Source organism: Calypte anna, chromosome 3 (genome assembly GCF_003957555.1).
Source record: "Calypte anna isolate BGI_N300 chromosome 3, bCalAnn1_v1.p, whole genome shotgun sequence".
Lineage (NCBI taxonomy): Eukaryota > Metazoa > Chordata > Aves > Apodiformes > Trochilidae > Calypte > Calypte anna.
This window is the reverse complement of record NC_044246.1, coordinates 114252456-114279439: the sequence shown is the minus strand read 5'-3', so window position 1 is coordinate 114279439 and position 26984 is coordinate 114252456. Positions and strand designations below refer to the sequence as shown.

The window sequence follows — 26984 nt, the reverse complement described above, 5'->3', positions numbered from 1 at the left end:
GAGTCAGGGGTGAAGAAGAAACCACCTGCCCAAGCCTACACCAGAGCCAAGACTTTTGGTGCAGGATCCAGCTCCTGGATCCTCTGTTGAGCTGGGGCTCTCACCTCATCTGGGGCCACCAGAGATGCTGGTGCAATGCAGAGCCAGGCTGGGAGCAGGACCTGGATCTCCCTCTGGGTTCTGCTGGCTGTAAAGCCCTCAATCCACAGGGAACCATCTGAATTAAGTTGCCTTAACCCCATCTCACCTCAGAGCAGTTAGAGAAAAGGTGAATCTGATTTTCAGTTGAAGGAACAAAGGGCCTTTCCCACTCATTTTATACATTTCAGAGCACATCATCTCTCTCTGGAGGCAAACAAGGCAAAGGTCTTGCAGAACTGTAGGTAATGATATAATTCAAGGAGCAGACAGGGGGTGACCAAACTCAAGCTGCACAAATACCCCCAGCTCTGCCAGTTCCCAGCTTTGGAGTACTTGACTTGAGAAACTGATGGGCCATGAGGAGGCAGAGAGTCCCAGAGCACATTTGCTGCACCACATTGCAGGAAGATGTATTTGAAAAAAGTGTTAGCAAAACAGTCACAGAAAACCCACTCCTGGCATGCTTCTGTAAGTGTGGAAATTAAACCTGACTCTTTTTTATTATTTTATTTTGAATGCCTGCTGCACCCACCATGTTACTGGAAAATGACTTCTTTCAAATTAATTTAGCCCTGTTGAAAGACAGTGGGGCTCAGTTTACAATAGCAATGAAGCAAGCACAGCACAGCTGAGGGAATTATTAACTGCATCTCAGGACTTTATCAGCCCATTTTAATTTGGGCTGGAAAACAACCACAGCTGGAAGAAGGGAAAAAAAGTAGCACAGGTCCCACCTTAGCTCTCCAGGACACAGGAGCACCAGTCTAGGATCACTTGAATCCTTAAGGAGCTAAAAGCAATCACTCATGTTTGATCTTCTGCCTGCTTGGAAATTCAGAATACAACAACAACTAAGGCAGCACTTGAGTAAAACACAGGAGAGAGCAATACCTTCTGTGTCAGAAAGGAAAATAACTCTTTGTGTCTCACATTTGGATCACCAGCACCACTTGAACTTGCACCAAGTGAGTCAGGTTCAAAATCAGACTGGTAACCAAGACACCTCCAGTTAGCAACCCCAGCTGACCACTCAGATCCCATCCCAGTACTAACATTTGAGTGTAGGTCACTGGAGAACTTGTTATTCTTGCCAAATTACACACACACAGAGCAGTGAAACAGCAAAAAGCGAGGGAAGTATTCCCTTTGGCAGGTGTTCAGCAGTAATTTGCTGAAAATGGACCAAAAAAACAGGCACAGAAATTCATTATTTCCTTTTGACAATGTTGTGACTGCTGGGGCCCTCAGCATCCCCCCAGCACAGGATCAAATAAAGATCAACAGCAATTACAAATATTGGTAAATCTGGTGTAGCTCAAATTTCTGCTCTGGAATCATAGAATGGAATCATTGAATGGGTTGGGTTGGGAGGGACCTTAAAGCTCATCCAGTTCCAACCCCCTCCATGGGCAGGGACCCCTCCCCCAGCCCAGGGTGCTCCAAGCCCCATCCAACCTGGGCTGAGACACTGCCAGGGAGGTAAATAAATTATTATGAATATTATTATGAATAAACCCTACCACCTCACAAAACACCCCATGTGAGAGCTCACCTGGAGTTGTGTGTCCAGTTCTGGAGTCCCCAACATCAGAAGGACACAGAGCTCCTGGAAGGTGTCCAGAGCAGAGCCACTCAAATGCTCAGAGGGCTGAGCACCTCCCTGGGAAGCCAGGCTGAGGGATTGGGCTTGTTCAGCCTGGAGAAGAGGAGGCTCCCAGGTGAGCTCAGAGCAACCTTCCAAGATCTGAAGGGGCTCCAAGAAAGCTGGGGGAGGGCTTTGGACATGGGGAGGTAGGGAGAGGACAAGGGGAGATGGGTTAAAACTGGAAGAGGGGAGATTGAGGTTGGAGATGAGGAAGAAATTCTTAAATTTGAGGGTGGTGAGAGCCTGGCCCAGGTTGCCCAAGGAAGCTGTGGCTGCCCCATCCCTGGCAGTGTCTCAGCCCAGGTTGGATGGGGCTTGGAGCACCCTGGGCTGGGGGAGGTGTCCCTGACCATGCAGGGGGTTGGAACTGGATGAGCTTTAAGGTCCCAACCCAAACCATTCTATGATTCTGTGAGCTACACAATGTTGTATTTGGCTCCAGCATCCACTTCAGAAAACCTGAAATCAGACTGTATCAGATCTGCTATGGCACCTGCACAGAAATATGTGGCTCTTCTTCTTGTCCACCTTCCTCAGTCACCTATGTAGAGTCACAAACCTGAACATTGTACATGCAGGAGAAAAAGCTGCAGAAATAGTGAACAGGAAGAGGTAAGCAGACAGGTAATCACTTTACATAGCTGCAGGAGGAAAAAACCAGATGAACAGCTACACACATCAAGATTAGGATCTGATGAAATTACTTTCACTTATATATCTTCCAAATAACAGACACTTCAGCAGCTAAAAGTTGGGTCTTGCAGTAGAGAAAATAACTAATGCAACAGTAGAACGATGCCAACAACTGGCAGCCAGCTTTGGGGGTAAATTGCCTCAAATTCTCCAAGCTGGAATGATGTTATCCATGCTCTGAAAGTGTTTAAGGGTAAACAGCAGCAAACAGGTTTGATTGGCAAACACAGCTCCTGCATCATGAGAGAGTCACATCCAAAGCAAGGAAACAAAGAAAACGTGTGTGTACTTCTCCAGAATGTTTGGAGCTTGTCTCCAGATCTCTGGGAATAAAAGGAAATTGAGGCAGAATCTCTGTTGCAAATGATCTGGCACTAAAACAACAGCCAGTTATCTCCTGCCTGGCACAGAAAAATCACTGCCCAGTCAGATGGCCCCAGGGATTTGATAGATAAGCTCTGATGGATACAGCCACAGCAATTTGTAATGTTGCTGCCTCCTGCTCTTCACTTCCTTCTCTGCCAGAAGCTGCTGCCTGCACAGGAGGGGCTGCTGAACTGCCCAAGTCCCCCCACACCTCGGGGGGGCTGCCCAAATTGCTGCTAGAACAGGAGCCTGAGGTGGCAATCAGAGCAGTTTGTGCAGGAGCCTACCTGGCAGAGCACCCATTCCTTATGGGAAGTCAGGAGGTGAGATCTGACTATCAAACTCTGGCAGTTTGTAGCAGGGTAATTTAAGAGGCTGGGCACCCCCCAGCCCGAGAAGGAGCTGCTCCTCTTCCTCTTGTCTTTCTCTTGTCCTTCTCTTCTCTTCTCTTCTCTTCTCTTCTCTTCTCTTCTCTTCTCTTCTCTTCTCTTCTCTTCTCTTCTCTTTTTCTCTTCTCTTTTCTCTTCTCTTTTCTCTTCTCTTCTCTTCTCTTTTCTCTTCTCTTCTCTTCTCTTCTCTTCTCTTCTCTTCTCTTCTCTTCTCTTCTCTTCTCTTCTCTTCTCTTCTCTTCTCTTCTCTTCTCTTCTCTTCTCTTCTCTTCTCTTCTCTCCTCTTCTCTTCTCTTCTCTTCTCTTCTCTTTCTCCTCCCTTCCCTTCCCTTTCCCTTCCCTTCCCAAATCTCTGTCCTTTCCAGGTGACATTCACTTGCCCCAGGGTGAATCTGGCAGCTGAAAGGGTGACTGACTACGTTTAGCTGCCTGGTTTAGAGGTGGTAACCTCAAGCAGAGGGTCAAGGCAGATAAAAGGAGAACAGTAACCTCTTAAATCACCCCGGCATGAATCACTGGAGCTAGTGAGTCAAAGCCCTCAGTTATTTCTGCTCAAGTCACAATTAGTACCCAGAAAGCACAATTAAGAGACATTAGTGTAACAAGCAACCATATGTCAACCAAGCCATAAGAACTGCAGGAGAGCATTTGCTGTGCCCATCCTAACCCCAAGCTAAAGCATGTTTCCTGACATCTCTTTCCTTGCAATTCACACTACACCAGAATTTCTCTGAAGTGAGGCAGGCAAAATCCATACACAAAGCCAGCTGCAAGAGCACTGGCACCATAATCTGCTCACTTGTTACCCCACCTAAGCCAAGCAGCCAGGATCAATCCTGGTAAAATCAGAGCTGGCAGCAGCCATGCCAGAATTAACCTATAAGAACCTACATTTTCTCACAAAACTGCCATTTGGGAAGTTGAAAACAGACTTCAACTTTGATAAACCTTTTGAAATAAATTTATTCTTCACTGCTGAGAAGCAAAATTAGGAGTTGCTTAGTTGCCAACCTTCACAATGTTATCTTGTGGCTTCCACTTCATATATTGTGGAGAAACTGCAGCTTCTATCAGAAGAATTATTGATACATGTCAGCTCTTTGAAAAGAATGAAATGATTCTTCCAGAAAATACAGCATCCCATAACCACACATTTTTCATGGGTTGCTCTGATGAGGCATCCTCAAGAAGAGTGATTTCCAGCTGAGTTTCAACATCTCTCAGGAGCTCCATTTAGCAAACCAACTGCTGCTGGAACTGCCCAGTGCTTGGTGTGGGTTTTTTTTTCCTTCCTTGGATGGGCTAAACTGGTCTTAAACTGGTTGTACAATAACCCAGCCCTAAGCAGCTGGTATTTAAAACTCACAGCTTCTCTTTCAGTGAAGGCTTTAAGGTAGCTGAGCCATCTGCTCATTGCATGCCAGAAGATCAACAAAGCTTTTGGGAAACCTACAGGAAATTTGCTTGTGCATAATGGAAACATTTGTGGCAGTGGGAAGCAGCCCTGCCTGCTCAGCAGCCCTGTGGAAGACAAAGCTTGGGATGGAAACACAAAAGGATGCTTGGAAAAAGCCATCCATGACAAAGGCTAAGGAAAAGGCAGCCTTACAGGGTCACCAGGAGCTGCAGTTTCTCCCCCAAGGAGTCCAAAGCAGGTGACAGCACAGACATCTGCAAGTTCTGGGCTTCAGGACGTGGTGCAAGTGAAAAATGAGCTTTTGAGGAGCCTCCTGAGTGATGAGTCTGGGATTAGAAACCTATTATGGAAACAGTCATTACATCTGCTGTGCACCTGAATAGTGCCCCATAAATATCAGGTACACAAGAACCCTGAATTGCAGGACCTGAGCTTCCAGCAATTTTATTCCCTGTTTTCCTTGCCATTAGCAGTGTGATTTACAACCAGACACGCTGTTAGGATCAAATTTCAGGAAGAATTCCTGTGGTTTTTTTTTTAAACACATGAAGAGAAGCCAGGCTGGGTGCTGCAGTCCAAAGAGCTGCCCGGGTGGGCAGGCTCAGAGGGACCTTCCTGACACCTGCCTTTCCCAGGCAAGTTGTCCTTTGGCCTCATTGTGGAATTAAAAGTCAGATCCTGGCTGGGAGAAGAGGTGCTCAGCCCTTGCAGAGAGGCTGAGTCAGAGTTAAACAGAACCGGGACCTCTCCTGATTCCTGGGTCAGGTGAGAGGAGCAAAACCGATGGGGAGCAGCACTTCTCATTTGCATCTCTGTCTGACACCTCCTCGAGCCTTTGGCCTCGGGGAAGAGCCAAGGCAGCCCCCAATCAGGTCACCACTTTGCCTTGATGGCAACAACTCCCTGAGAAAGATGGATTCCTCTTGTGAAAAAAAGAAAGAAAAGAAAGAGAAAGAGAGAAAGAGAGAGAAAGAGAGAGAAAGAGAGAGAAAGAGAGAGAAAGAGAGAGAAAGAGAGAGAAAGAGAGAGAAGAGAGAGAGAGAGAGAGAAAGAGAGAGAAAGAGAGAGAAAGAGAGAGAAAAGAGAGAGAAAGAGAGAGAAAGAGAGAGAAAGAGAGAGAAAGAGAGAGAAAGAGAGAGAAGAGAGAGAGAGAGAGAGAGAGGAAGAGGAAGAGGAAGAGGAAGAGGAAGAGGAAGAGGAAGAGGAAGAGGAAGAGGAAGAGGAAGAGGAAGAGGAAGAGGAAGAGGAAGAGGAAGAGGAAGAGGAAGAGGAAGAGGAAGAGGAAGAGGAAGAGGAAGAGGAAGAAAGAGAGAGAGAGAGAAATAAAGGAGAGGGAGAGGGAGGGAGAGGGAGAGGGAGAGGGAGAGGGAGAGGGAGAGGGAGAAGCAAGACCTTGGCTTCGATTCGATTCTTTAGGCATCATTACAAATCTCCTCCTAAAAAAGGGAAGCTTATCACCAAGCCCACAACCCTGCTTGATTTGCATCCAGAAGTGCACTAAAGTCTCCTAAGTGGTGTTCTCAGCAGATTAAAAAAAATATATAAAACCTCTCAATCTTGTTGCATGCTCTCCACAAAACAAAGATCCCCTCTGGCGATTCTTTAGTCTTTCCTTGGCCAATTTATTTCTCAAGCACAGCAAAGCACCTCAAGCAAAGACTTCTGTCTGAAAAGTCTAAAAAGTGTTTATTACCCCAAGAAGGAGGTGCTACAGAAATATTAAAACACCAGCAACATTTTCATAGAATCACAGAATCATAGAATGGGCTGGGTTGGAAGGGACCTCAGAGATCATCAAGTCCAACCCTTGATCCACTCCCCCCGTGGTTCCCAGCCCATGGCACTCAGTGCCACATCCAGGCTCTTTGGAAAGATCTCCAGACACGGAGAATCCACTACTTCCCTGGGCAGCCCCATTCCAATGCCTGATCACCCTCTCCAGAAAGAAATTCTTTCTCATCTCCAACCTAAACCTCCCCTGGCACAACTTGAGACCCTGCCCTCTTGTCTTGCTGAGAGTTGCCTGGGAAAAGAGCCCAACCCCCCCCTGGCTCCAACCTCCTTTCAGGGAGTTGTAGAGAGTGATGAGGTCTCCCCTGAGCCTCCTCTTCTCCAGCTTCAACACCCCCAGCTCCCCCAGCCTCTCCTCATAGGGTCTGTGCTCGAGTCCCTTCACCAGCCTGGTTGCCTCCTTTGGACCTGCTCCAGGACCTCGATATCCTTCCTAAACTGAGGGGCCCAGAACTGGACACAGGACTCAAGCTGTGGCCTCCCCAGGGCTGAGCACAGGGGCAGAATCCCTTCCCTGGACCTGCTGGCCACGCTGTTCCTGACACAGCCCAGGATGCCATTGGCCTTCTTGGCCACCTGGGCACACTGCTGCCTCCTCTTCAGCTTCCTGGCAATCCAGACTCCCAGGTCCCTTTCTGCCACTCTGTGCCCAGCCTGGAGCTCCCCATGGGGTTGTTGTGGCCAAAGCGCAGGACCCGGCACTTGGCCATGTTGAACCTCATCCCGGTTTTTCTCAGCAAAGTGATTTCCTTTCACTGATCAGAGTGACTGTGTACGTGCAGCAGTTTCTCTTTGAAAATAAAATCCTACTTCTGGTTACCAAGTTGATGTATGTAAACACAATCATTTCTACACTCAGGATTTTATGCACCATAAAAACCTGAGCTCACCTGAGGCCCACTCATCCAAAAAGATCTCCTGCTGTGTTTTAGATGTAGGTATGAAGAGTGCCCTTCACACCTCCCAGCTTAGATTCTCAGCTTAGCTAGAAACATTTTAAAGCAGCAGCCTGGCTTGGATGTTCTGATTTATTCCATGAAGATTCTGCAGAGTTATTTATTCAGTAGCAGCCAACTGGAGCAGAACCCAACTTCCCTGAGATAGACAACTGCAAGTCCCACATAATTTCTGTCACCCAGGCACTGACTGCAGCTGTGTGATTTACCATGGGTTAGAGTTCACCCTAAGACTGAATCTGTAGGAAAACCAGAAGCCAACTTAGAACATCAGCTGGAACCCAAGGGTCAGGACAGTTTGAGGGCTGATTTCTTGAGCTGGAGTTGCAAGTGCTGGTTCCTGGTGAGGAGCAGTGTACACCTCCATGGCAGAGTACAGTCAGACTGGACTGGTTGAAACTGCACAGAGTCACATCTTGTTTATCAGATTAACTGGGACCAGAAGCTGCAGTGGGCTGAGCATGGCAAAGGCTTATATGAAGAAAATTCAGAATTACATCAAGAGGAGGATGCCAGATTGATGAGCCCTTCAGAGCTGCAGAGTTCAAACTGGATAGGTCAGGGAAAGACAGTGATGAACAGAGCAGCAGAGCTGAAGTTTAGGGTAAAGTAATGACTTAAAAGAAGGGTGGAAAAAAAAATATGTTGACAGTTAGGTGAGCTGAAGCCTCTACAGACAGATGCTGCACTGGTTTAATCGAGGGTAATGCTCAGAAAGGCTCTGGAAGCAGCATCCTGGCTAAAGGTGCCCATTAGGGAGTCACTGTACAAAATCTAACATTAAGTAATGATTTGCACAGGGAGGACAAAATGTCAAGGTTACCATAACATCAAAAGAAGGGATGAGAAAGACCCAGTCTCAAGTTACCACCTAAGGAAAGGCACATGATATAAAACAAGTGAAATATTATCAGTACTGCCCACATAGCGTGGCCTCAGTTGGTGGAAGCAGTGAGGGAGCTGGGCTGAAGCCTCGTGTAAAAAGAGAAATAAATTCAAGCTTGGCTGTTTATTCCAAGTGTAACTGATGATCTCAAAGCAGTGCTGCAGTGACACAGTACAACAACTAAACAGAAACAGCACAAAAAGGTCTGATTCATCTGGCACCCAATTTTCTGGCTTCTAGAATATTTAGGAAGTGCAACTCAAATAACTCCCACATAGCTCCACTTACTAAGCATTTAACATGAATTTTATGATAAAAATATAAACCTTTATTTATCTGCTGAAAGAAACCACCCCAAAAACCAAACCACTAACTGTCAGTGCAGGTTTGCTCACATGGTTTGACCTGCATGCTTGCAGGCAGCACTCTGCCTTCAGAGCCATTTCAGTTTTTCATGCACTTAAAATTACTTCACCAGAGAGTCACTTCTGTAAATAGTTTCCTCAAGCTGCAGAGCAAAGGACACTCTACCCAGAAAGCAACTTGAGGGCCAAGAAAATTAGCTAGACACCTGCAGCAGGGAAAAATATGGTGAACCACTCCATGTACACACAAGCAGAGCACTAATTTGAACAGACAACCTGCAAACTCCATCTTTCTTCTCTAATGAGTTGTGCCCTTCTGTGCTCACAGCCAGGGTACTAGAGAAAAGAAAAGCAATTCTTTTCCCAACTTGCTCTTGATTTTAACTTGATAAAATCTACTTGGAAAGAACAGCATAGTTTGTTTTTTTTTTTGTCTGGGCTGTGACAATTAAAAAAACCTCACCAAAAACCACAAAGAAAACCAGCAGAAGTGTTTGCTGCCCTCCAGAGGAAATCCAACAGAAATTACAGCTTTAAAATATGAAGGTAGACATGAAGCTAGACAAGTGTTTAGTTCTCCTCAATTTTAAACCCACTGTCTTTAGTAGATGATAATGGCATGAAGGAAAATCCACTGTACTGAATGATGACAAGGCAGCAAACTAAAACAGTCAGTAGGGATGCTCACCTCGATTTAAACAGCTCCAAAATGTCACACACCTGCCTCATTTTTCTTCTCCCTTTCATGAGGCAAAACACACTGGGAACTTTTTTTTTGGTTGGTTGGTTTTTTTGTTTAACATTCACCAACCCAAGGCAGACAGCAAAGAAACCAGCCTCTTTTTCAGTTCCCCAACTGGGAAAGGAGAAGAGGAGCATCTCCCCACCCCACTGCAATGCTGCAGGGCTTGGGAAGGGGCTGGGAGCTCCTGAGCACTGACGCTCTCCAGGCTGACTCATCCCTTGCAGGAGCTGACGTCTGCCCTCCCTCCAAGCCAGGAGCACTCTCCCCTTTTCCCAGGGAAAGGAAATCAAGCCCGTGGCAATGGGATTCGTCACAAAGCCAAATCAAGGTGATGAGGCATGAAAAGGTGGAAAGGGAGAAGAAATGAGGAGCAGCTTCACATTGCCAGGGTGAGAAAACTGAGTGAAACCACGGCCCCACCTTCTGCTGGTGCCGTGCAGGACACGGAGCAGTGCTGGAAGCTGAGCTAGGAATGGTCTGTGCCTTAACACTTAAATGGAAACCATCAACTTTTCCAATAAAATTTTGTCCTCAGTGTCTTCTGCTCTTACACCAGTTAAAGAAAACTTTTAAATAATTAGAGTAAAAAAAAAAAACCAAGATCCTTACCTGACAGCTTCTGCTACGTTATTGGAAGTGTGACCTGAGAGAGCATCGTGAAGGTTTCGGATGAAGTAATCTCTGTAGTCTTCAGGTAGGGCCATGAATGTCCCACCCATCACAATGAACTCCACTTTATCCACACTGTGGCCCAACTGTTTCAGCTGTAAAATCAAAAGCAAGAGAGAAAAATCACCAATCAGGGACTTAGCTAAAAGATTTCTCTGAAAATCCTGACATCCTTACGCTGCATTTCCTTTTTCACTTGTCCTGTCTTTTACAAATAAATAAAACACTCACACTCTTGTGAAGATCTCTTCTAATCCTCCCCTCAAAAACCCCTCCACAAATGTTTTTTCTACTGAAAGAACACAGCACAGATAGAGCAGAACATAATAGGTTTTTCTTGGTATTTGAGCCCAGTGCTGTTGGAGTCACACTGGTTCCAGTTGGAAGGTGGATATGGGCAATAGGAAAAGTTTCCTCACACTTGGTTCAATCCATGCATAATTTTCCTTAAAAGATTTGTGGGAGGAAAGGACTACACTGCATGCACTGAGAATTTTCCAGTGGATTTGGAGATAAACAGAAAACCAGTCAAAGCAGAACACGATTGAGAAACTCTTCAGATTTAATTCTCCAGCCAAGACCCCCCAAAATAATTTCACTATTTCACTATTAAATTTACCATGTAACAAATTATCAAGAATTATCAACTACCACAAAAGCTGGGTATGGTTTTCCTGTAATAGGTTCTTGTATCACTGACCAGGCATTGCTCAGAACAAGTAAGATCTTACAAGAGGTTCAAAACTTGGCATTTATCTAAGAGAAATAACAGATAATTAAAAGGTTTAAAAGTAACCCCTCTATGGGGAATGTGAAATTAATAATTCTCATGTAGAATTATAGCATCATGAGCTTGGAGTGGACCTCTGGAGATCACCTGGACCAAGCTTTCTTCTTTCAGAGTGGTTCAGAGTGTCAGAGGATGGAGACTGCACAGCCTCTGGGCAGTGCTTGGTCACCCTCACAGTTCAAAGCTTTTTGCTGATGTCCAAATGGATTTCAGAATCACAGAATGGTTTGGGTTAGAGAGGACTTTTAAAGGTCATATAATCCAACCCCCTGCAGTGGACATCTTCAAGTAGACCAGGCTGCTCAGAGACCCATCCAACCTGACCTTGAATGCTTCCAAGGATGAGGCATCTACCACTTCTCTGGACAACATGGATCAGTGTCTCACCACCCCCTGTAAAAACTTTATCCTAATATCTATCCTAAATCAGCTCTCTTTTAAGATAAGTTTCTGTGTTTCAATCTGTGCCTGTGCTGCTCTGGCACTGGGCAGCACTGGGAAGAGCCTGGCTCTGTCTTTTTTGTGTGTCCCACCAGGTATTTATCCACACTGGTGCCTCCCCCAGCCTTTCTCTTCCCCCTCAGCCTGAACAGTCTTGGCTCTCTCAGTGTCTCCTCTCAGTGGCCCTCTGCCAGCCTTGCTTCAGTATGTTCATTCCTGCCATCCTCTAGGGAACACAGAATTGGGCACAACTCTCCAGATAGGCTCCCTCCATTCCTTTGGACCTCCAGGAGGTCTTCTTTGCCTCAAGGGCTGCACATTGGTCAACCTGGTGTCCACCAGGACCTCTTCTGTCAAGCTGCTTTCCAGCTGGTCAGTCCTCACCATGCACTGGGGTTCTTCCCCCCCAGAGGCAGGACTGGGTATTCCCTGTTTGAATTCCAAGAGATTCCTGACAGCTGATTTCTCCAGGGGTCTCTCTGAATTGCAACATGATCTTCTGGTCTCTCATTCACTCCTCCCAACTCTGTCCCACCTCCAAACTTGCTGACAACGTGGCTCTGCCCCAAAATTGAGGGCATTAACACCAAAGTTAAACACTGTTGGCCTCAATACTGACAGCTGGGTTGTGGCACTGCAGACTGGCCTCCAGCTAGACTCAGTGCTGCTCATCACAAGTCTCCCAGCACACAAGTTCAGGTAATTAAAAGCATTCTCATTATTTTAATCAAAACCACAATGCATTCCCCTTTTACTGTAAAAATTTACCTGTTCCACTCTGTGCCTTGTCTGGAGATAGGGGTCATACCTGGCTCGAATGGCCCTCATGGATGTTGGCTAAAAAACACAAGATTTATTTTGTCAATTAAAAAAACCCCAAACAGAAACAACCCACAAGAATAAAAGACAACTTTTAGCACTGAAATGCTAAACTCTTCAAGCTCTAATAGACCCTCAAACTCACTTCCAGAGAATCCATTCAACTGGAAATTACTTGTCTCCAATTTCTCCCATGATGATAATCTGACATAAAAAAGAATGACACCATTTTTCAAAATTTGAGTGCATTGTGGCAGGCAGAATGGATAAAGAATCTCTGTAATGAGATTGCAAAAATGACAAACAAAATGCTCACAGCACCTGCTCAGTTCAGCTCCTCTCCACTGGCACAAGTCAGCCCTGGTGTGTTACCTAGAGGTCAGCCTAAACTTCAAGGAGTCTTTAAGCTAAATACATCCTTTCAATTGAAATCCCTAATAATTCAGTTTTTCTATTGCTAGTTGATGGAAGTTGATTAATAGTACTCTAAGATAAGGATTTACATCTTGTGTATCTGTTGTGCACAGATATATGTGTAATATATGTTGGGGTCACAGCCTCAGTGGAAAAGCAGAGCAACAGAGGTCATCTCCCTGGAACTGTGTGAAGCACTGGACAGTGTCCCACACAACATTCTGATCTCTACACTGGAACAATAGGGATCTGATGGATGGAGCCCTCACTGGATAAGGAATTGGCTGGAGGGTCACACCCAAAGAGTTGTGATCAGTGGCTCAGTGTCCAAATGCAGGTGTGTGATGAGTGGGGTTCCTCAAGGGTTGGTACTGGGACCAGTGCTGTTTAACATCTTTGTCAGTGACCTGGAGAGTGGGATGGAGGGCACACTCAGGAAGTCTGCTGAGGACACCGAAGTGTGTGGTGAAGTCACCAGGCTGGAAGGAAGGGATCCATCCAGAGAGACCTGGCCAGGCTGGAGAAGTGGAATCCTGCAAACTGCAGGAAGTTCAACACGGCCAAGGGCAAGGTTCTGCAGCTGGGTGGAGGCAATCCCATGGAGAAATAGAGGTTGGGAGGAGAAAGGATTGAGGGCAGCCCTGAGGAGAAGGACTTGGGGGTGGGGGTGGTGGAGCAGAAGCTCAACATGAGCCCTCAGGGTGTGCTTGGAGCCCAGAACCCAACCATGTCCTGGGCTGCAGCAAAAGAAGCACAGAGCGGGGTCGAGGGAGGGGATTCTCCCCCTCTGCTCTGCTGAGACCCCACCTGGAGTTGTGTGTCCAGTTCTGGAGTCCCCAACATCAGAAGGACACAGAGCTCCTGGAAGGTGTCCAGAGCAGAGCCACTCAAATGCTCAGAGGGCTGAGCACCTCCCTGGGAAGCCAGGCTGAGGGATTGGGCTTGTTCAGCCTGGAGAAGAGGAGGCTCCCAGGTGAGCTCAGAGCAACCTTCCAATATCTGAAGGGACCTTAAAGCTCATCCAGTTCCAACCCCTTCCAGTGGGCAGGGACACCTCCCCCAGCCCAGGGTGCTCCAAGCCCCATCCAACCTGGGCTGAGACACTGCCAGGGATGGGGCAGCCACAGCTTCCTTGGGCAACCTGGGCAACCAGGGGCTCAGCACCCTCACCCCAAGCAATTCCTCCCTCACATCTCATCCCCAGCTCCCCTCTCCCAGCTCCAACCCTTCCCCTTCTCCTAGCCCACTCCAGCCCAGCCACGACATCACCTTATTCCAGGCCACCACTAACCCATGTCCCACACCTGAGAATCACAGAATGCTCATGGCTGGAAAGGACCTTGGAGATCACCAAGTCCAACCAAACCATTTCTCCCTCCTTCCCTCCCTGCCCAAGATCTCCTCTCCATCTCCCCTCTCCCAGCTGCAAACCCTTCCCCCTCGCAGGCTCCCATCCCTCCAGGCCCTTGTCCCAAGTCCCTCCCCAGCTTTCCTGGAGCCCCTTCAGGCACTGGAAGGTGCTCTAAGGTCTCCCCGGTGCAGCCTTCTCTTCTCCAGCCTCAACACCCCCAACTCTCTCAGCCTGGCTCCAGAGCAGAGCTGCTCCAGCCCTCCCAGCAGCTCCAGGGCCTCCTCTGCACTGGCTCCAACAGCTCCGGGTCCTTCTGCTGATGGGGACCCCAGAGATGGACCCAGCAGTAAATGTGTAACACTACAAAGAGCTGCAAGGTGTGGAGAAAGAAAAAATTGCTACAATAACTGAGAAGGATTTCCAGTCCTTTAGTTGAGCTGCTTCAGATCTCAAAGTTCCTGAAGTTTGCTTTTTTACTTCTTGCAGCACCAGTGAATTTGGAGAAAGAATGAGCAGCCTCACCCAGGTTTGCAAAGAACGTATGGATAACATTTTCTGGCAGTCCCAAGCCATACCTCATACCCAGTGTAAGACTGTGTTGAATATTCAAAATCAGAATCAGGTCCACCCGGGCAGTACCTGCAAACATTAAGAGATAGAAAAGAGGCATCAAATTCATCAAATTGCAAGGAATTTACCTGTCTGAGGTACACAGATGCTGCTCCAGCTCCCCCATTTCCCACCAGAAACAGAGGAGGATGGAAATTTGAGGCAACTTGACCACAGCAACATCCCAACAGCTCTCTTGGGAGCTCTTCTGTTGGCAAAATCCAATCCCCAAAGCTTTTTTAGTGCTTGAGCTTTATTAGCTTGAATACTACAGCACCTTAAAGCTGTAACAGAGCTCCCAGACTAAAGCTGGCTCACAACTGGTGAGCTCAGAGCCCAGGATCAATGAATGAATGAATAAATTCCTCTGTTTCTGCCTCACCAGATGTAAATGTAGATCCAGACCCAAACACACCCACTGGAGAGGGTGATTCTGTGATATCCAGTGACACTGAGAGGAACTGAGCCTATGTTTGTTCACAAACTCTGAGGTATAAACAGTTGTTGCACTTGATTTTAATGATGGGATGTCAAAAAGCAGTTCAGACCTGTCAAATGGCTTCAGCATCCACAAAAAAACAACTTCCTAATTCTTACTGGAAGCAAAATGTAGTGTCAGTGTGTACCTGGAACATGGCATTTTTTTAGGAAGCTGCCATATAGTCTTGAAATAAGTTACACACAGATTAGATGTTTTAGAAGTAATTTTACATTCACAAACAATGTAAATGTTTGTCATTGTTCTATCAAAACCATTTATAGAATGCCAGGTTGGAAGGGACCTCAAGGCTCACCTGGTCCAACCCTTCTAATATTATTGTTTATATGAGATGTTTCAGCACCCCCTTGAGCTGAGACTTCAAACTTTCCAAAGTGAGGGAATCCACAGCTTCTCCTAGGAGAACATTCCCATGTCTGACTGGCCTCATGGTGAACAGTTTACTGTCTCATTTGCTGTAAAACAAGCTTTTTGTTTGGCATGGAAAGATATAAAATAAAAATCATCCCATTGCACAACCTGCAATTTATTTTCCAGAAATTTAGAGAATTATCTTGATGGTGAGGAAGTGGATTTTCATTTGTTTTCTGAGCTTAGGAACATGGCTATTTAATGAATATTGCATTTTAAGACTAGTTCAAAAAGAACACACCCCATCTACTCAGGGTAACTGTGCAGCAGGTTTCAAACTGCAGTTTCTGCTTCTAGAGCTTGAAATTCTTACTCTGTGCCACAGCAAGCCAGACTTGCAGCTATCCCAGCACAACTGCCAGCCAGAACAGATCATAATTAAAAGGAATTTAAATTTATTCTGAAGGGTCCTTAGCTTTCTTTGGAGGGTGGGGGATTAATCACCAAGCTCCAGTCATCCTGTGCTGAGACAGGAGGGCTGACAAAACCTTCAAGCTTAGCTGCAGGTGCTGAGCACTTCCAAAGTAAAGGAGCAGGCAAGGTGTTGTTGTTCCTCACAGTGCAGAATCTGAAATGCAGAGACTGGGATAATGCCACCTCAATCAAACCAGACCCCTTCAGCTCACACTCTAATTGATTATTTTCCTCACTGCCTGCCCTGCAAACTCAACCCCAGTCATCTGTCACCATTATAAAATTAATGATCAAATTAGCAGGGCCAAATTAATTTGCTGGCAAAAGGTGTGCAATCCAACTGAAGGCATTTTCAGAGATGTAATTACCTGGAACATCTCCAACAGAAGAGCTGCTCATGTTAAAAAAAAAAACAAAACAAACTCAAGAAAAGAGCCAGCTCAGTCTGTGTTAGGCACACTGATGGTTTGGTAGTGACAAGGTGGGAAAAAGCTGTCATTTTTTGCAATATCTGAGCTGAAATTGTTAGGAACAACAAAAAAAAAAAAATCCAAAATGAGACTTGAGGTGCATGAACTCCCAGGTGAAACAGAGGTAAGAAACTTCAAGGTAAGCCCAGCCTGGGTTTTCTGAATTCCAATAAAACTCAGCAGCTATTCCCTTAATGCCACAAGGTCTTGGCAGCTGGAAGCCTTGCCTTCCATCTGTGCTCTTGTTTGGTTCCAGGGCCAGGCAGAGCCAGACTTTCACACCCCACAAGTTTCTGCAGACAACACCTGCACCTCCTCAGGTGGCTCCCATTCCAACATTTTTCAAACTTTCTGATTAAGCTGAAAAGTTTCTGCAAGGCAACAGCCTTCTCCAACCTGCTTAGGTTGCCAGTTGTATCCACCACACACCAGGGCACCCCAACACAGTAACATAACCTACATTTGAGCCTTATTCTGTTCTCCTGGTTACTGGGCACACAAAACTGTGTTATCTACTAAGGTAAGCAGAGTTTGGGTCAGGAAAAAAGCTTCCTCTTTGAAATAAAAATGAAAATAAGTAAATGTTTTAGAGCAGGTGTCAGCAATCTGCACGTTTGTGCTTGTGCCCAGTACAGTGCCTTCCCCATCCCAGGTCTGAACAGAAAAATGGGAATCCAGTCCTCTTAGGTCACCTAAGGAGAGGGTCCAGAGGGGGCATGGAAATGCTCAGGGGGCTGGAACACCTCTGCTGGGAAGCCAGGCTGAGGGAGCTGGGGGTGTTCAGGCTGGAGAAGAGAAGGCTGCAACAGGGGGACCTTAGAGCACCTTCCAGTGCCTGAAGGGGCTCCAGGAAAGCTGGGGAGGGACTTGGGACAAGGGCCTGGAGTGATAGGATGAAGGGCAATGGGTTTAAATTAGGGAAAAGCAGATAGGGATTGGATATTAGGAGAAAGCTGTGTCCCATGAGGGCAGTGGAACAATGGCACAGGGTGCCCAGGGAGGTGGTTGAGGCCTCATCCCTGGAGATGTTCAAGGTGAGGCTTGAGGAGGCTCTGAGCACCCTGATCTGGGTGAGGGTGTCCCTGATACTGCAGGGGTTGGACTGGGTGAGCTTTAGAGCTCCCTTCCCACCCAAATCACTCCATGACTCCATGATCCAGGCTGTCATACTTACACACATATGTTGCCTGTGAAGTTAATGTGTGGACACCTGTGTGGTTTACACATCACAGCCACCACTGCAATCTGCAGGAAGCAAAGTTACAGAGAGGAGAAATTACAGCAATTGCTTCTGAAGTTACAAAATAAAAGGCATCTTGGAAGATGACATATCAGTAATACTTAAATGTTTTCTGCTTAGCCTAGCACCTAGAATATGTGTATTAACTCCTGAAGGAGATGAATCTATCACGAGATCAAAATCCTATTAATATTTTTAATATTTTCAGAATAAACAGGCAGTGTATGATAAAGAACCAAGTCTTACACCAGAGCTGATTAACCACCCTGCTGAAAAGACACTGGCATTTACCTAAAATGCACCTGAAACAGTGCAGGGGTGAGAGCATGCCCCAAGCATGTCAAACACCACCTGGAACATGAAACTGGGGGAAGAGATGAGAAAAAAAAATATAGGGCAAAGATTAAAAAAAAAATGCCTTCCTTTCACCACCTAACTGAGTGAAGTCTCTTTTTTTCCCAGCCTGACCTCAGACAGCTTTTTACACATTAAATCCAAGCACAATGCAAGATGTTATCTTTTCTTTAAAAAAGGACCAGAAGAAGGACAAGAAGAGACAAAATCAGTTCTTCTAATATCCATTAATTTAGGATGCCCAACATGGGCTACCTCCTTTCTAGCTGTCAGAAATCCTGCTTGGAGTAATAGGTTAATTAAACATTCCATTCCCAGAAAGAAGAAGTTAAAGACATGAAGTTATTTTCAAGGGTGGTTGTATTTTGTTTTACTTCTTTTTCTTTTGTGCTGGTGGCTGGTTTGGGGTTTTTTTTGGGGGGGATTTGTTTGTTTGTTTAGTTCAAATAAATAGAACACTTCCTGGGATTTTGGTTTCTGGCTCCTTTGGGGCTTTTTGTGAAGTAACTTGAGTTGAGGCTGCCACACACACAGCAGGGAAGCTTCAAAACACAGAGCTGAGTGTCAGCTGCACTTCTGCTGCTTGCAGCCAGAGCTCCCTTTCAAAGGAAAAGGGTTTAGAATTCAAAATCATTTTGGTTAGAAAAGACCTTGAAGATCATCATGTCCAACCCAGCAGTGCCAGGGCCACTCCTGCCCCATGTCCCTCATCCCCACATCCCCAGGGGTTGCTCTGAACCCCTCCAGGCATGATGGGGACTCCAGCCCTGCCCTGGGCAGCCTGGGCCAGGCCCTGACAACCCTTTCCAGGCAGAAATTCTTCCCCAGCTCCAACCTAAACCTCCCCTGGCACAACTTGAGGTGTGCCAAAAGTTCCTCTTGTCCCATCCCTTCTTCCTTGGGAGCAGAGCCCAACCCCCCCTGGCTCCAACCTCCTCTCAGGGGGTTGCAGAGAGCCACAAGGTCTCCCCTCAGCTTCCTCTGCTCCAGGATCACCACCCCTCAGCTGCTTCTGGGCAGATTGGTGCTCCAGATCCTTCCCCAGCTCCATTACCCTTCACTAAACACATGTTAAATGCTAGTATTTCACCATTTTTGACTGTGAAGACCTGCAAATCAAGCTGTGCTGTTTATACAGCAACTAAAAAGCAAGACATGCAGCTCTGAACCAAAATCCCCAGACCTCCTCTTTCTCTTCTCCCATTTCCTTCGAAAGGAACAGCCCCAGAAAGCTCCCTCGGGAAGCTGGCAGTGCAGTCACCACATCAAAATTAAACCTTTTGAACAAATAAAACCAATGAAATGCAATTTATTGAGAAGAGCAGGGGAGGATGGTGATGGGTGGAGTGTTCTTACCCCACTGGCAGTTCTTATAGGCTTGGCTTTCAGCTTTGGCACCAGGGCCTTACGGTGCTGGGGTGGGACAGCAGCAATGATGTCGACCAAACGTGGCTGAGCTGAGAGCCCATACCTGGCTGAGGTCTTGGTTTTCAGCCTGCAAAGAGAAATTCCCCAAATCAACAATTCCATCCTGACTCAGTTCTTTGGACTTGGTGACTTTCAGAGGTCCCTCCCAACCCAGATTTCTCCTTCCCCAGCAGGGCTATCACATCTCTGAGCAGGGAGGTTGAGATCCAGGCAGGAGCTCCCAGTTTGCTTTTCCAGGTCACAAAATAAATCCTTGCAGAATGTCCTGGTTTGGGGGAGGATAAAGGGGATTTTCTGTCCTGTCCTTTTGCTTCCAGCTCAGTCTCTTGTCAGGAGCTGCACTTGCTGAAATGAACAGCAAGTTTCTCAGGCAGTGTCTGCTGCTGGGACTGATCCCACTCCATGGTTATAGTTACACCTGGGAATGGGCTGCAGAACCAAGGAACTGCTCAGCTCTGAGGAACATTTGGCCCTCCAGAAGGAGTAAAAAGGTCCCACCTGGAACCCTCCCTTAGGGAGGAATAGACAAGATAAATGACCAAACTTGACCAAACAGAGGATTCCATCCCATACACCTCATACTCAGGAGAAATCGGAGGGATCACCAGGCTCAAACCCCTTCCTGCTTCCCCTTCTTCTCCTCTCCCTCTTTGTTTTCCCATCCTGGGAGGATTCCATCCCTTCCTCTGCCTGTGCTCCTGATCCATCCCAGCCTGAATCTGTGTGTTCCTGCCTCCAGCTCCCAACTGCTGCTGACCCCAGGATTCCAGCCTGGACTTTCCCAGGGCTGCCCTGCAGCCTCTGTGGGGATGGGAGAGTTATTGGGGGGCAGGGGAAGGAACGTGGGATCAATTTTCCTGTAGATTGGTATAGATTTAGTCATTTTTTTCCTATTTATCATTCCTGTTCCATTCAAGCTGTGTAGTTCAGTTCCCAACCCATCAGTCTCTCTCTCTTTCTTTATCAGGGAGGAGAGAGAGATTAATAGAGAATATCTGTCTCTTGGTTTAATTGCCAGGACAATGTTAAACCCTGACACAGCAGCAGCTCCTTGGTGTGCTAAGACATAGAAAATAAACCCAAAAAAAAGCTGACACGTGGCAACTCCCAATGTTTTTCGTTTCTGGGTATTTTTCTTCCAAACATGGTTTTATCACAATGTTGTGCAAGCTGCCCACAGATGTTGGTTTATCAGTTTTCAGGGATTTCATTCTCTTCAGGAGTCTCCTGTGCATTTAGCCCCTCCACACACACCCTCCAGCTGCCTCCATTTCTCTGACATTCAGGGCACTTATTGCCAGCAGCAGGGAATAAAAAGTCTTCAATTATATGATGCAAATGGAACAGAAACAGTGGGACAAATCTAGGTGGGATTAATCCACATATGTAGAGAAGAAATAAATTCCTAGAAACATATTCCCTCATATCACAGAGTTAAGAAAACTTATTTTGAACTGTATCCCTAAAATAAGCTCTCCTTTTGCTGATGCAGCTGCCCTTGGGATTACTGAAGGATAAAGAATGGTGGAAACACAAAAAAATCACAAGCTCCACCAGCAGAGCCCATTTTGTCCTCTGAGCATTGCCAACAAAGTAGCAAATCCCCACAGAATTCACAAATCTTGTTTGTTTTTTTTTAAATCAGGTACCTGGAAGAGAAATAACAGCAACCTGTGAAAATAAAACAGATGTTTAAACAAAGCTTGGATGTAAGGGGCTGTACAGGACACCTTCCTCAGTAGTGGACCAGCTCTTCTGTGTCATTTCAGAGTGACTTACTTGTTCAGATTCACTTCTTTCCCTTGCTCATGAGCCTCAATTAATTGCTTTATGATGTCAGCAATTGTCATCATCATCAGCTCTGCGTGGCTCAGCTCTCCTGAAACAAACCCAAAACACACCACGTGTTCAGTCAGTGACAACCCAGGCCCATCTGCTCTGCTTTTCCTTTTTCCCCTCCCACAGCTGTTGCCCACAGAGGGAATTCTGGCACTGGGAAGCCCTCTGGATTTGCAGCATTCCCCAAACAAGTGTCACTGCCTCGTATCACTGCTTTTTCTGTTAATTCCAGGAGAAACTCCACCCTCTTACCACATCATCAGAGCAAAACAGATCAGTTTGGGTTGGAAAAGACCTTTGAAGGCCTCCAGCCTCCCTGCAGGAAGCAGGGACATCTTCAACCAGAGCAGGTTCCTCAGAGCCCTGTGCAACCTGACCTGGAATGTTTCACAAGTTATGTGAGAAAAATCTTCACCATGTCCAGAAACAAAAACCCAGAAGAAGTTAAAGAGAATCACAAAACTACTCTGATGCCACCCACCAGTCTGTGTTCCAAGGGGCAGAAAGTGTTCCAGGAAGGACAGTGGGGTGAGGCAAAGCCCTGGGATTATCAGAGTGAGGGTAAGCAGCACCCAGCAGCGTTAGTGGTGTCCTCAGAGCTTCCCCACTGCACCCCACAGACCCACTGCCCCACTAAGCCCCACAACCCCACTCCCACACTGCACCTACAACCCCAGTCCCACACTAAACCCCACAGCCCCACTCCCACACTGCATCCACAGCCCCACTCCCACACTGCACCCTACAGCCCCACTCCATCCCACAGCCCCACTCCCTCACTAAACCCCACAGCCCCCCTCACACTGCACCCCACAACCCCACTCCCACACTGCACCCCACAGCCCCACTGCCACACTAAACCCCACAGCCCCCCTCCCTCACTGCACCTACAACCCCCACTCCCACACTGCACCTACAACCCCACTCCCTCACTGCACCTACAACCCCACTCCCTCAATACACCCCACATCCCCAGTCCCACACTGCACCCCACAGCCCCACTGAACCCACAGCCCCACTCCCATACTACACAGTGGTTGCACAGCACAGATTGTGCAAATTGCTCACAATTCTTCCACAGCAGCTTTGGGGGAAGAGGAGGATTGATGTCCAGAGACTCATCCACACCTCTGCCCAAGCAGCTTGTCCTGGTTTGGGGCAGGATAAAGGGGATTTTCTGTCCTGTCCTTTTGCTTCCAGCTCAGTCTCTTGTCAGGAGCTGCACTTGCTGAAATGAACAGCAAGTTTCTCAGGCAGTGTCTGCTGCTGGGACTGATCCCACTCCATGGTTATAGTTACAGCTGGGAATGGGCTGCAGAACCAAGGAACTGCTCAGCTCTGAGCAACATTTGGCCCTCCAGAAGGAGTAAAGAGGTCCCACCTGGAACCCTCCCTTAGGGAGGAATAGACAAGATAAATGACCAAACTTGACCAAACAGAGGATTCCATCCCATACACCTCATACTCAGGATAAATTGGAGGGATCACCAGGCTCAAACCCCTTCCTGCTTCCCCTTCTTCCCCTCTCCCTGCTTGTTTTGCCATCCTGGGAGGATTCCATCCCTTCCTCTGCCTCTGCTCCTGAGTCCATGCCAGCCTGAATCTGTGTGTTTCCTGCCTACCAGCTCCCCAACTGCTGCTGACCCCAGGATTCCAGCCTGGACTTTCCCAGGGCTGCCCTGCAGCCTCAGTGGGGATGGGAGAGTTATTGGGGGAAAGGGGGAGGAACCTGGGATCAATTTTCCTGTAGATTTGTATAGATTTAGTCATTTTTTTCCTTTTTATCATTCTTGTTCCATTCAAGCAGTGTAGTTCAGTTCCCAACCCATCAGTCTCTCTCCCTTATTCTCTCTCCTTTCTTTATCAGGGAGGGGAGGGGGATTAACAGAGAGCTTCTGTTATTGGGTTTAATTGCAGGGCAGTGTTAAACCCTGACACAGGTGCAAAGGCTTCACCTTGCACAGCTCTGCTGAGCCCAGTAAAACACACACAGAAAATCTCTCACAAAAGCCACCAGTGGGGACACAGCCAGGTGCACAACTGCCCCAAAATGCCTCTGATCATGTCAGGTGTTCTAAAATCCTGCAGTGTTCACACAAAGCCCAGGGGAAGCACCACATCTGGGTCTCTCTTTGCTGGCATCTTGGTGGGACAGACAACCCCAAAGCACCACCTCTGCTGCCCAACCCCCATCCCCTGAATCCTCCTTTTTTTTTTTCTTTTCCATAAGGAAAAAAACCCCAGGAACACCTGGATCCCATTCTGTGTCTGACAGCCAGGACCAAGACAAACTCCTAAGCACCCACCCAAAAGGATGTAAAGAATTCTGCCTCCCAGCAGCAGCACCCATTGCACCAGTGAGCAGAGAAAACTGGGAGGTGCCACCTCCTTCCAACCCTCCAAAAAGGCTCCCATAAAAACATGGAGAAGGGAGAGCAGAGCCTGGCCTCGTTTTCCCACCCTACACACAGAGCTAAAGGAGGTGGCAAAGCTCTGACACCCCCACAGGGCTGGGGAAGCACAAGGAGCCCCATCCCACAGAGCTCCTGAGATTCCCAATCCACAGCACTGTTCTTCTTGGAGAAGACCTTGGAGATCATCAGATCCAACCTTTAATCCAGCCCTGCCCCATGTCCCTCATCCCCAGGGGTTGCTCTGAAACCCCTCCAGGCATGATGGGGACTCCAGCCCTGCCCTGGGCAGCCGGGGCCAGGCCCTGACAACCCTTTCCAGGCAGAAATTCTTCCCCAGCTCCAACCTAAACCTCCCCTGGCACAACTTGAGGTGTGCCAAAAGTTCCCTCTTGTCCCATCCCTTCTTCCTTGGGAGCACGAGCCCGACCCCCCCTGGCTCCAACCTCCTCTTCAGGGGGTTGCAGAGAGCCACAAGGTCTCCCTCAGCCTCCTCTGCTCCAGGATCAGCACCCACAGCTCCCTCAGAAGCTCCTCAACAACTTCTCCAAACCCTCTTGATATTCTCCAGACCCTCCTCTTTACTCTCCAGACCTTCTCCTTGCTCTCCAGACCCTTCCCAGGTCCAGACCCATCTCCAGGTGGGCAAACATCCCTGCCAGGGAAAGCACCACATGCTCCTAATCCAGCCTGGGATTAGGAGCTAACCCAGCAGTGCCCAGGGCCACCCCTGCCCCATGTCCTCATCCCCACATCCCCAGGGCTTTCTCTGAAAACCCCTCCAGGCATGATGGGGACTCCAGCCCTGCCCTGGGCAGCCTGGGCCAGGCCCTGACAACCCTTTCCAGGCAGAAATTCTTCCCCAGCTCCAACCTAAACCTCCCCTGGCACAACTTGAGGTGTGCCAAAAGTTCCTCTTGTCCCATCCCTTCTTCCTGGGGAGCAGAGCCTGACCCCCCCTGCCTCCAACACAGGACCCTGAGGGATTTCAGTCAATTCTGAACCATTCTGGTTTTCAGTCTTTCAGTGAAATGTCACAGAACCAAATTGGCCCTTTGAGACCTGGCCCTTACAACCCACCAAAACCCATCCAACCCCAGCTGCTTGTCACTGGGAGGAGATGCACAAATTATCTTCAGCTTTCAGGGGCAGCTGGAAGGAGAAATTTTGTTTATTTTTCCAGCTTGCTGCTACACCCTGCGCTGATCATTCATGCAAGCAAAAAAAGGATATTAGATATAATTGTGATGGGGAAACCTTCATTATTCTGTGTTACATCAGTGTCCAAGTTCCATCAGGAATGTGTCCTTTCCTCTCATGGTTGCCCAGGGAAAGGTCTCAGCCCCACCAACTCCCAAATAATTTCACTGGTAGCATTGCTGTGCTAGGAAATAACTGCATTCCTTCTTGGAATCCACAGAATCAGATGGGTTGGAAAAGAGCTCTGAGATCACCAAGTCCAACCCTTAACCCACTACACCGTGGTTCCCAGCCCATGGGCACTCAGTGCACATTCAGTCTCTTCTTAAAAACTCCAGGGATGGAGAATCCACCCCCTCTCTGGGCAGCCCATTCCAGTGCCTGGGATGAATTTGCTATTCCCTAACTGTAATGGAGAGATAATATTGGCCTTTGTTCTGACTCCCACCTCCCCTCAGGGGTTTGCAGAGAGCCACAAGGTCTCCCCTCAGCCTCCTCTGCTCCAGGATCAGCACCCACAGCTCCCTCAGATGCTCCTCACAAGACCTGTTCCCCAGACCCTCCACACACAAGGCCGGGGGAGGCAGCAAAACCCCTTCCCCACTGCCCTCAGCTCCTGGGAGAGAGCAGAGGTCACTCTCCGGGCAGTGCCATCCCCACACACCCCGTACCTTTCCTTTTCTGCCTCATGCTGCCCGCAGCCCCTCCGCCTCTCCCCTCAGGTACAGGCCGCCGGCTGCTGCCGTCAAGCGACACCGCGCCCTCAACCGTCGTGAAAACGTCGCAAAGGCGGCAGCGCTGCCGGAAAGCGGCGGGAGGAGAGCGGGAAAGGGGAGGGGGAATGGCGCTGAACTGGCGCCCACTGCGCATGGCGCGGCTATTGGGGTGCCTGCGGTCTGTCAGCGCTTAGGGTGGTAGCAAAGGAAGGGGAAACGGCCTCGATTTCCCTAATAAATGGCTAAAAGTCCCTGGATAGGAGGTGCTGAGACAGATGAGGGCGTCTGGGGAGCACAGGGAGAAGCTGAGGGCTGGGAGTGGAAGAGGAGGGGGATGAGGGAAAGGATATGAGGGACCCTGAGGGCGGCGGTACCTGGGGTCAGTTCTGAGTCCCTGAGGAGCAGGAGATTGAGGGGCTGGAGAGTGTCCAGAGAAGGGAATGGAGCTGGGGAAGGGGCTGGAGAAGATGGAGAAGGGTCTGGAGAAGTTGTGAGGAGCATCTGAGAGAGCTGTGGGTGCTGATCCTGGAGCAGATGGCAAAGAAGATGTCAAAGGATCAACCCCCAACAACCCCGTGCTGGGTGCTGGTGAGGTGCTCCTCAAATCCTGGGGTCAGTTCTGGGTCCCTCAGGAGCAGAAGGAGATTGAGGGGCTGGAGAGTGTCCAGAGAAGGGAATGGAGCTGGGGAGCTGGGGGAAGGGGCTGGAGAAGATGGGGAAGGGGATGGAGAAGTTGTGAGGAGCATCTGAGGGAGCTGTGGGTGCTGATCCAAAGGAGGGCAACCAGGCTGGTGAAGGGACTCGAGCACAGACCCTATGAGGAGAGACTGAGAGAGCTGGGGGTGTTCAGCCTAAAGAAGAGGAGGCTCAGGGGAGACCTCATCACTCTCTCCAACTCCCTGAAAGGAGGTTGGAGCCAGGGGGGGGTTGGGCTCTTTTTCCCAGGCAACTCTCAGCAAGACAAGAGGGCAGGTGTCTCAAGTTGTGCCAGGGAGGTTTTAGGTTGGAGATGAGAAAGAATTTCTTTCTGGAGAGGGTGATCAGGCATTGGAATGGGCTGCCCAGGAAAGTAGTGGATTCTCCGTGTCTGGAGATCTTTCCAAAGAGCCTGAGTGTGGCACTGAGTGCCATGGGCTGGGAACCACGGGGGGAGTGGATCAAGGGTTGGACTTGATGAGCTCTGAGGTCCCTTCCAACCCAGCCCATTCTATGATTCTGTGATCCTGGAGCAGAGGAGGCTGAGGGGAGACCTTCTGGCTCTCTGCAAGCCCCTGAGAGGAGGTTGGAGCCAGGGGGGGTCGGGCTCTGCTCCCCAGGAAGAAGGGATGGGACAAGAGGAACTTTTGGCACAACTCAAGTAGTGCCAGGGGAGGTTTAGGTTGGAGCTGGGGAAGAATTTCTGCCTGGAAAGGGGTTGTCAGGGGCCTGGCCCAGGCTGCCCAGGGCAGGGCTGGAGTCCCCATCATGCCTGGAGGTTTCAGAGAAGCCCTGGGGTGTGGGGATGAGGGACATGGG

At 48.3% G+C, this 26984-nt stretch overlaps 1 protein-coding gene across 1 annotated transcript in view; it reads right to left on the bottom strand.

The window, feature by feature from the left end:
- Positions 1–25510, bottom strand: part of ELP3 (elongator acetyltransferase complex subunit 3) — a 129370-nt gene extending 103860 nt beyond the window's left edge. The window contains exons 1-7 of the mRNA XM_030448574.1: positions 25425–25510; positions 21083–21182; positions 19232–19370; positions 17456–17526; positions 14454–14517; positions 12063–12131; positions 10004–10158 (exon numbers count right to left, since the gene is read on the bottom strand). Of these exons, the coding sequence (XP_030304434.1) occupies positions 10004–10158; positions 12063–12131; positions 14454–14517; positions 17456–17526; positions 19232–19370; positions 21083–21182; positions 25425–25443 (617 nt within the window). The 5' untranslated portion in view covers positions 25444–25510. The remainder of the gene's footprint in view (positions 1–10003; positions 10159–12062; positions 12132–14453; positions 14518–17455; positions 17527–19231; positions 19371–21082; positions 21183–25424) is intronic.
- Between the last annotated feature and the right edge of the window lie 1474 nt (positions 25511–26984).